This window comes from Eumetopias jubatus, unplaced genomic scaffold (assembly GCF_037043125.1).
Source record: "Eumetopias jubatus isolate StellerSeaLion01/CBP00866 unplaced genomic scaffold, mEumJub1_p1.0 scaffold_6, whole genome shotgun sequence".
NCBI lineage: Eukaryota > Metazoa > Chordata > Mammalia > Carnivora > Otariidae > Eumetopias > Eumetopias jubatus.
The window spans coordinates 101,152,690-101,163,131 of record NW_028274812.1 but is presented as its reverse complement, the minus strand read 5'-3'; the positions used below and the strand labels follow the sequence as shown (position 1 = coordinate 101,163,131).

General features: G+C 33.0%; 1 protein-coding gene across 1 annotated transcript; it reads right to left on the bottom strand.

Moving 5' to 3' along the window:
• Positions 1 to 2,063: 2,063 nt before the first annotated feature.
• DEFB114 (defensin beta 114) lies at positions 2,064 to 10,185 on the bottom strand. Its single transcript, XM_028097842.1, has 2 exons — positions 10,093 to 10,185; positions 2,064 to 2,243 (listed from the first exon to the last, which is right to left on the bottom strand). Exons 1-2 carry the CDS (start codon positions 10,183 to 10,185, stop codon positions 2,064 to 2,066), a joined length of 273 nt encoding a protein of 90 aa, XP_027953643.1.
• Between the last annotated feature and the right edge of the window lie 257 nt (positions 10,186 to 10,442).

Here is a 10,442-nt window from a genome sequence, read left to right as displayed (position 1 = left end):
CACCAGGTAGAGGAAGAATCCCAGGGGTATCAGAATGATAGAAATTAAGAGAAGAAAGATTTTAATGTGTTGCTATAAACCGCATAGAAGGACCACCTTAAATTGTCGGAGGATATATGGATAAAAATTGAAATTCCCATTTGGAGGACCGGATAATACAGATCGCAGCTATAATTTTATATTTATTTAATTATAATATATTATCATTATCATTTACAGATGAGCAAACTGAGAGCTAGTTTAGTAACTTGTCCAAGATTACATGAATCAATAGCAAATCCCCTAGGATAACAACCAGAAATGCCTTCTTCCAGAAATCTCAGTGTTTTCCAGAAATGAAATTTTAAACTATAAAATTTAGAATAAAATTCTGTCTGCTTAAGACAGACAAGAAATAAGTTGGAATGTCTAGGTTAAATATTTTATTATTTTCCAACATTTATTAATGAATACATAGTATGGTTACCAGCCTATTACAGGTTTGAGGAGACACAAAGGAAAAGAATATAATATTTCTTAAACCCTCACAATTTACTTGAAATCTAGTGGTGGCTCCAAGAAAGAAGTAGTTATAGCTGTTGTCAATAAACTGGTTTGCTGTCTTTCCCAACAAATGCTGTTGGCACTCTGGGTGTCTTCTCAGACCCATCAAAAAACTGTTTTTGTCTCATTTCTTATTGCATTCAACATTTACATCTTGTTCTCCATCCCTGGAACTCTTTATGCAATTTTTTAAAGATTTTATTTATTTATTTGACACAGAGAGACACAGTGAGAGAGGGAACACAAGCAGGGGGAGTGGGAGAGGGAGAAATAGGCTTCCCGCAGAGCAGGGAGCCTGATGCGGGGCTCGATCCCAGGACCTGGGATCATGACCTGAGCCGAAGGCAGACGCTCAACAACTGAGCCACGCAGGTGCCCCACATTTTTTTCCTTCTCTTTTCAGATTCTTGAATTTGATCCTCATATCTGATTGTTGATCCTGCAGAAGTACAGACTTTGGTTACCCTTCTTCCCTCTAACTTAGACATTGTACTTGAATTAAACATATATTTTTATTTGTTTGTTTTTGTTTTTTAGGTACACATCACTTAAATCTCCAGAGGCAATATGATGCCTGTCCTGGAACAAGCTGTTTAAACTAGATATTATCATGAGGTTCACTAGATCTCTAGTGAAAAAAAAATTTTTTTAATTAAAAAAATAAAGCTGTAATCTTGGGCCAGTCGTTAAGTTAGTTAAAAAAAAAAGTAGCAAAATGTTTGGGAGCTTGGTAAAATATTGATAAATGGTTGATTGGTCCTTTGTTTTTAGCTGGAAAACAAATTCTAGTCTCTATGTTTTCCCCTTAACTTTTATCATTACAGAGACTATTTGTGCTGTCTAGTATTTACATTGAGAATGAAACAACAGATCTTTATGCATTTTTCCATCCCATTCAGAACTAAGTACAAAACTGCCAAGATAATGTTTTGAGTCTAGACTCTTGCCAAAGTTCAGATTGTATTTAAACGCAGTGTAATAGTATTAGTATTAAATAATATTCAATTAATATGCCTTCTTGCACGAACAGAACTTGGAGAGAAGAAAGGAATGGCCAATGAATATCGTCATGCTGTACTGTAGCTTGTGCCCTCATCTTGTACTGAGGTTTCCTGTTTCTCAATGTCAATAACAAAATGATGACATTTATAACTGATAAGTCTATGGGTATTAATTTTCATCAGTCAAATTTCTAATAAGGTCATGGTTAAGTTGGCAAATGTTCAATTGTGTAAATTTAGGTAAACCATGACAGATCAAAAGTGGTTCTAAACTGAAGCAAAGGTGATATCCATATGATAGGAAATTAACGAAAGATATACCTCTATCATAAAACCTCTAACTTGAGAATATAAGAAAGGTCTTAGCTCATTCCATTGAATGCATAATTAATATCTACAGAGGAAGATATCAATATTGGCATATGTGTTTATTTATTACAGAAATTCTAATTTATTCCTATACCTCTCTGCACTGGTGTACAAACTTCTTTGATCACAGGTACATCTTCCTTTTCAAAATTAATCTTCTTCAAATAACCTCTCAATGCAGCAAATTTTACTTGGTGAGAGACATATATCAATTTGCTTTTCATATTTAAAGCAGCGTCTTCTACAGTAACCGAAAGATTTTGTGCACCGATCAGGATCCACCAAGGTACATGTGGCTATAGTAAAAGAAGAGTAACCGACATTACTGATCTCTTACTTAAGAACATATTATTTCTGATGACAAAAAGTACTATGCATACATTGTAACGAACTTATAAAATGCCAAAAAATAAGAAAACACTAAAATATTACATACTTCCATATATATATATATATACAAAGTTTGAACATGTTTTAAATTAATATATATTACATTTTTATGCCATACATGATTCTCCTCAATAAGATTCAAAAATTTTTTAGAGCTACATAATATTCCCTTGAAATATATGACAGTTTGTCCATTTTTTCCATTAGGTCATATTTAAAATTTTAATATTTTAAGATTATAATAAGCAAATTTGTAGTACATATTTTAATACTTACATGAGACATATTTAAGATAATTGTGGAAGAGTTAGATCCCAGGGTTATTAATTTATATATTGCACCAGCAATATATGTAACTTTTGCCCCCAAATAAAATAGTGTCCACTGCAGTTTTAATTTTTATGCTGTTAGTATTTGTTTCGAACAATTTTTCTTTTTTCCTTAATAGTTCATATACTTTCCTTATTATGTTAATATATAATTTTTTAAAAGAATTCATGAGTTCTCTTTAAAATTTTTTTAAAGGCTTTATTTTTAGAGCAGTTTTAGGTTTACAAAAAAATTGCAAGAAAGGCACAGAGATTTCCTATATACTCCCTGCCCCTAAATATGCATAACCTTCCCCATTATCAACATCATCCACCAGAAGGGTACATTTTTTACCAAGGATGAAGCTACATTGACACATCATAACCACCCAAAGTCCATAGTGAAAGCTTCAAAATAGTTCATTCTTCGTGTTGTGCATTCTATGGGTTTGGGCAAATGTATAATTAAATATATTCACTATTATAATATTATACAAAGTATTTTCAGTGCCCTAAAAATCTTCTGGGCTCTGCTTATTCATCTCTCCCCTCACTCCTCTGGCAACTATTGTCTTTTTTACTGCCTTCATAGTTTTGCCTTTCCAAGAATGTTATATAGTAGAAATCATATCATACACAGCATTTTTAGATTGGCTTCTTTCACTTAGTAATATGAATTTAAGGTTCTTACATGTCTTTTCATGATTTGATAGCTCATATTTTTTAGCATTAATTAGCATTTCGTTGTCTGGATATATCGCAGTTGATCTATCCATGTACCTACTGAAAAATATCTTGGATGATTCCAAGTTTTGGAATTTAGGAAATTAGGAAATTAGGAATAAAGCTGTTTATAAACATTCATGTGCAGGTTTTTGTGTGGGCAGAAGTTTTCAACTGCTTTGGGTAAATACCAAGGAGCATAATTGCTGTGTTATGGTACCAGTATGGTTAGTTTTTTTTTTAAATATTTTATTTATTTATTTGAGAGAGAGAGAGAAAAAATGAGTAGGGAGAGGGACAGAGAGAGGGAGAACCGCAGGTTCCCAGCTGAGGATCCTGGGATCCATGACCTGAGCCAAAGGCAGACCCTTAACCGACTGAGCCATCCAGACACCCCCAGTATCTTTAGTTTTATAAGAAACTGCCAAACTGTGTTCCAAAGTAGCTATATAATTTTGCAATCCCATCAGCAGTGTATGAGAGTTCCTGTTGCTCCATATACTCACCACAATTTGGTTTTGCCAGTATTCCAAATTTTAGCTGTTTTGATAGGTATGAAATGTTATCTCGTTTCAATTTACATTTCCCTGATGACATATGACGTGGAACATCCTTTCCTATGCTTACTTGCCATTTGTATAACTTCTTTGATGAGATGTCTGTTAAGTTTTTTGGCCCTTTTGTTTTTATTTTGTTTTGTTTTCTTATTGTTGAGTTTTAAAGGTTCTTTGTATGTTTTGGATAATGGTCCTTTATCACATGTGTCTATTGCGAATATTTCTCCCAGTTTGTGGCTTGTCATCTCATTATCTTGTTGTTATATTTCTCAGGGCAGAAGTCTTTAGTTTCAATGAAGTCCAGCTTATCAATTCTTTCATTCGTGGATCGTGCCTTTGGTGCTGTATCCAGAAAGTCATTGCCATTCACAAGGACATCTAGGTTTCTTCTATGTTATGTTCTAGGAGTTTTATAATTTTGCATTTTACATCTGGACCTACGAGCCATTTCAAGCCTATTCACTAGTCTAGATTCACTTTTTTCACATGTGGATGTCCATTTGTTCCAACATCAGCTGTTGAAGAGACTGTCTTTTCTTCATTATATTGCCTTTGCTCTTTTGTCAAGTATCAGTTGACTATATTCATAGGGATCTATTTCTGAGATCTCTGTCCTGTTCTATTGATCTATTTGTTTACTCTTTGACCAGTACCACACTATTCTTTTCAGATATATGAATATAATAGTATGAATTTTCCTGTAAGCTCTACTGTAGCTGTGTTCTATGACCTTTGTGCTCTCATTTTTATTACCTTTCAGATGACAATATTTTCTGACACTCATTGGTATTTCTTCTTTGAATTAGGTTGAGTTTCGTTAATCTTCATGTTTATATCTTCTTATTCTTACATTTATGTTGTTTGTTTTTCTCTGTTTTCTGTGTAACTGAGGAAGGTGTGTTATCATCACCCATTATTATGGTGTTCTCTACTCTTTTTGTCTTTCTATCTTTTTTTACATATTTCAAGACTAAGTTATTTGTTGCATTAAATTTATGGTTGCAGTATTATCCTGTTGAATTGAATCTTTTATTACTACGAATAATCATTCTTTGTCTCCAGTAATGCATTTTTTTCTTACTGTTTACTTTATATAATATTAATATAGCTACTTCACCATGCTTTTGTTGGGGTTTTATATCCTTTCCTATCCTTTAGATTTTATAATTTCTCTTTTCTCATATATTAGATATTTCTCATATAAACTATTCACTACATTCAAAACTATATTCACTACATTCAAAAGATTCACTCTTATTTTTTAACTTTACACTAACATTTATAATAGTAATATATTTTGGATGAAATATATTCTGTTATTTTTTTCCTATCTTCTTTTCTATATATTGGTTATTTTTTATAATCCCATCATATAATTTACCATTGTGTAGTTATATTATCTTTTACTCTTCTTTTGTGTTTATGCTAGAAGTTTCAAGTTACCAAAGTCTTATTAAAAATCATTGCTTGTTTGTTTTTTGTTTTTTTTTCTTTTGCTTTTTGTTTCTTCCTGTGTTTCTGAGCTTCCACATAGAAAATCATTCTCTTTCTGGCCAATCTTTTAAGAATTTCCCTTAACACAGGAGTTCTGATGTTGAATTCTCTGTTTTTATTTGAGAATATCCTTATGTTATCTTCACTCCTAGAGGGTATTTTCATTTGATACAGAATTCTAGATTATAGTTGTTTTCTTTCAGGACTCTGAAGATATCACAACCTTGTCTTCTGACTTCTTTCTTTGTTGTTTTTTGAAAAGTCAACTTTCAGTTTAATATCTGACCCTTTGAAAATGATATGTTGTTTTCTTCAACTTTTGCTTCACTTTATTGTTTTGTTTTTTTTTAGCAGTTTGCTATGCTTTTTCTTCCTTCCTTCCTTCATTTCTTCCTTTCTTCCCCCCTTCCTTCCTTTCCTCTTTCTTACCTTCCTTCTTTCCTTCATTCTTTCCTCCCTCCTTCACCTTTTTTCCTGATTTTCAACCTCTAATTTTCTCTTGTTTCATTCCAGATATTTTCTTCTGGTTCATCTTTCATCATCATTAAATATCTCACTGATTATGTAAAAGCAACTATTTAAAACATTCACTATGTATTTAATTTTGCTTTATGAATTTTTCAGTTCTGGAATTTTATTTTTGCTCCTTGTTGTAGTCTTCACTTCTATGCCAAGTTTTTACTTTTGTTTTTCTTTATTTAAACAAGTTAAGCACAGTTATTTTAAAGTCTAGGTCTGGTAACTTCAGTCTCTGGATCCCTTGTTAATCTCTTCTCTTGTATGCTGGTTTCAATTTTTGATAGGATAGTTTTGTTTTCATTTGTTCCTGATTATTTTTGTCACATACATTTTTAATGAAAGATTGAGGAAGCTTGAGGTCTAGAATGATGTTATCTTTCTCCAGAATGATTTATTATTGTTCCTTGTTGATGGCTAAGACTACCAACCAAACTTCCTGGATAATTTTAAACCATTTATAGAACTTGAGATAATGTAAAAGTGGGTATTAGTTCCTGGGACGGCTGGATGGCTGGACTAATGTCCTTTTAACTTAGACCTAGTTTGTAGTCTTTTGGGATCCTCAGCCAAAGCACACCAGTATTCCCGTAGTTCTTCCTTTGCAGGCTCTGAATTGCAATTTTTGCCCCAGTGGTAGCATAAGGCTATCAAATTTCTGCTTTTCAACTTCTTTCCTGTGTCTTTAAGAATAGTCAGATGCTTCTAGGGAGAAGAATGCTTCTAGCCTCAGAAGTTGATCTCAACTTGATCTTTTCACTGTAACTTTTAATTGACCCGTTTACTCTGCAAGGCCTTTAAGCAATTGTTTCATGTTTTTTGTTTTGTTTTGTTTTTTTGTCCATATATCCCCCTCAGTGCATGGGAGAGGCTATATGAAAAAAAACTGTTATAATTTTATATTATGTTTTAATATCAGGTTGCTGCTATGTGAAACAGACTACTATAATTTTTATTGTAAAGTTTTAACATCGAGTAGAGCAAACAAATCACTAATTTTTCAAAATCTTTGTATGGTACAAATTGATAGTTTTTCTAACTGCAGAGTTTACAGCTGTGGACTTTAAGCTTGAAGTTTAATGCTGTTATTTGCTAGCTAAGTAACTTTGGGTAAGCCCTACAAGTCTCAGTTGCTTCATGTGTAAAATGGAGAAAATGGTATCTCATTCACAGAGTCTGTATGAAACATGATGAATTAACACATGAACAGGTGTACAACAGTGTCTGGAACATAATAGTTTCTCACAGATTAAGAACTGTTATTAATTAATGAACAAAAGACTATAGTTGAAATTAAATCATTATTGACTACAACTTTTAGACCAGGTGGTGGGCTTTTTCTGGAGGTAAAGCAAAACACTGAGCCAAAGAGAGAAAGAGAGAGAGAAAGAGAGAGATAGGCTAATTAAGTACCATGATAGAGAAATATATTAGGTCTAATGTGTGAACAGACGAGCGTTTGCTTAATGTCATGGTGTTGCATCATGGAAGAGTGATATGAAAATTTAACCTTAAAAAATGAGCAAAGGTTATTCAAATGCACAGGAGGAGTATAAAAAGAACAAGAACCAGTCAGACAAGTAGTATGATTCTCATCCTAGAGCTGAAAGAGCATATTAATGTTTAAGTTCAAAAACTAATAATAACACAAATAGATTTCCTTCATTGAAAACATACTCTGTGTCAGGTATTGTTTTGAATATTTTGCATATATTATCTCATTTAACTGCCATAAAACTTTGAGGTTGATGTTGTTCAGATAAAAAACCTGAGGCTTTGAGTGACCAAATAATTTGCCCAAGGTTGCAAAACTAATACATGCTTAACCCAGGGTTCAATCTTAAATGGTTCCAAACCAGAATTTGCATTTTAAATATGTAATCCATGGCCTCTACATTGAAAAAGTTGGAAAGTGACATATGACAAACACTCAACAGATCTGGATATTGTCTCAAATTTGATATTGCTTATGGTCGCTCGTTGTCTCTAGGACCTTTAAGTATTTTATGACTACGGAGGGAGATGAAGATGTGAAAATCAGAAGTTGAGCACTGAATGACAAAATAGAATTTCATTAAGATGAATATGTTTACCCATACAAAGAATCAATAGTAATACATACTTAATATACTGTATATATGCTTAATAAGTGGGTTTCCTTTCTGCAACCTGAACGTAGGAAAAATTTTACCTTAGACAAATTTAAATAAAATAATTTTAGCTCCTCTATGTGGAATTATTTGTCAGTTCCCTTGACTTTGATGTCTTAACTCAAAGTTGGATAACTGAGAATTTAAGGTCACTTTCTGTTCCCCATCTCTTACCGGCCTCTTATTCAGAGCTTAGAATTACGTCCTTTTTTTCTTTTTCTTTTCTATTTCTCAAATATTGTCAGTCTGGTAAGGGTTGCACTTGTCTCTTATCTTATGGCTGGCACCTGGATCTCTACTATTGAAGATACTTCCTATCAATTAATAGTACCATCATGTAAAAGTCATAAGATGTTCTAAAATATTAATATTTGTGTTTTATTTTCCTTAGCTTATTCAAAGATATTGAAGCAGGTATAATTCTTTAAGTCAGGTGGATGAAAATACAGAAAAATATTAAGACTAATTTGCAAATTACCTTAACAAGTACAAATTAATACAAACAAATCATTGCCACAAGAGAAGCACTAATGTGGTATTCATCTGTCATATAGCATCTTTCTGGATTGGTTGAGAAGTTACTTAGCTAGTCAGTGAAATCCTGGCCTATTGGAAGAGGTTATTTATTTTTATGAGCTCTACTTTTCTCCCAACATTTTATTGGTAATTCTCATTTGTAGCCAAATCAACTTGATTTTAAATTTAATAAAATCTAGAGCACCGGGACCATTACTGTCTCCCCACCAACATTTCAACACAGGTGAATGTCTCTCCTCCACTATTTTAGACTCAGCCTCCCATGCACCAAGCAATATATCTTAAAGTTTCTAAGGCCACCATGTTTCTGTCATTTAAGGTCCATTCTGAGACATCTAAACAAGTGGCTATACTGAGACAGTACCTTGTATTCTTTCTCAACTACTTCCTCTCCTCTTTTTCTGTTTTCTACTTCTACTTCTATTTTTTCCATTTCTTGAAATACTGCAATATGATATTGAATGATAAATGTTCTGCTTACATTATCTCTGAATCTTTGCAAAACCTTGTAAAATTAATGGTATTACCTTTCCATTGTACAGTTAAAGGAATTAAAGCTTCTCCACAACTACAAAGGAGCCTCAGGTCCTTAATATAAACTCTGATCTATTTGATGACAAGGTCACTCTATAAACCACTAGTATGTTGTTTTCACTATCTCTATGGATTATTTTATGCTTGTACTAAAATACTGACTAAAATACTGCTCATTCTGTCATGTTTTAACCATCTTCAGTATTGTTTTCTATCAATTTTCTATAACTCTCCCTCCAGCATGGTATCACTCTGCTTGGATTACTCATCTTACATCTTCATCAAGTATCTACTTAGACTGACTACTTTTTATTGTTTCTTTAATGACTTTAAGGTTCTATCAATAGACAAACCACACCATTGTGTAATTGATATGTACTACTCTATAAACAGCTTCAAAGCCACTCACTCTGATACCTTGTATTACCTTTCCAATTTTATGATCCAGCAAAAGCCAAATGTAGAGCATTCTGTCCATTTCAGTACACATTATAACTTAGTATCTGTTTGAATGATCAAAAGGTAAAGGTGGTCATAGTCATACACTAAATGTCTTCATTACATTATTTAAAGTTTTCTGCAATGCTCAGCAAATGGTATAGTCCCCACACATCTGAAGCACACCTATATTCCCATGTGACCTCACTGCTTTTGGCCAAATAATCTATTCATCTTGTACTTTAGCCTCAGTGCCTTCTACAGAAAGCATGATGAAATATAAAGAACAAATATGCTAGGATTTTGTATTCCAATGTTTATATTCCACTTATCACACAGTATAACAGGTGTGACCTTGAAAAACTCTCTCCTTTGATGTCATTTTCCTCTTGTATAAAAAGAGGCAATAACAGGTATCTCAGAGTGTTATCTGGAAGGCCAGATTAGATATCTACATGAGAAATTACAAAATGGGGTTTGGCACATGCTAGACATACATATTTACTTCTTGTCTTCTCTTTCTTTCTCTCACCTTCCAAGGTCTAAATACAAGTTTCTTATCCCCAGTTTCAAAGCTCTTCATCAGAGAATTCAGGACATTTTCCCAAACCTCCACAATTGCCATGCCATAATTCCACCATTCTTACTATTTAGAGCATACTTTTATAAACCTTCTAATTCAAGGAATTCATTGATTTATCCGAGTTTATTCAACTAGCTTTTAATATGCCTGGAGAATTATTGTGTTTTTCTTTTATTTTTGTTTCCTTAGTGTCCAGCATTGTGCTCAGTAGATCGCTAACCACTCAGTATTACATGGTTATTGATGGACACGCTAGCACCATGGGCCTCAACATCCTCCCTAATCATCTTTGAGGTCCC

Bases quoted from the DNA above. Each gene is read 5' to 3' on its own strand.
- DEFB114 (XM_028097842.1), bottom strand. From the start codon at position 10,185: ATGGCAATTGTGGAGGTTTGGGAAAATGTCCTGAATTCTCTGATGAAG. The intron at 2,244-10,092 runs GTGAGAGAAAGA...CTTAAGTAAGAG, and splicing joins TTGTATTTAGACCTTGGAAG to ATCAGTAATGTCGGTTACTC.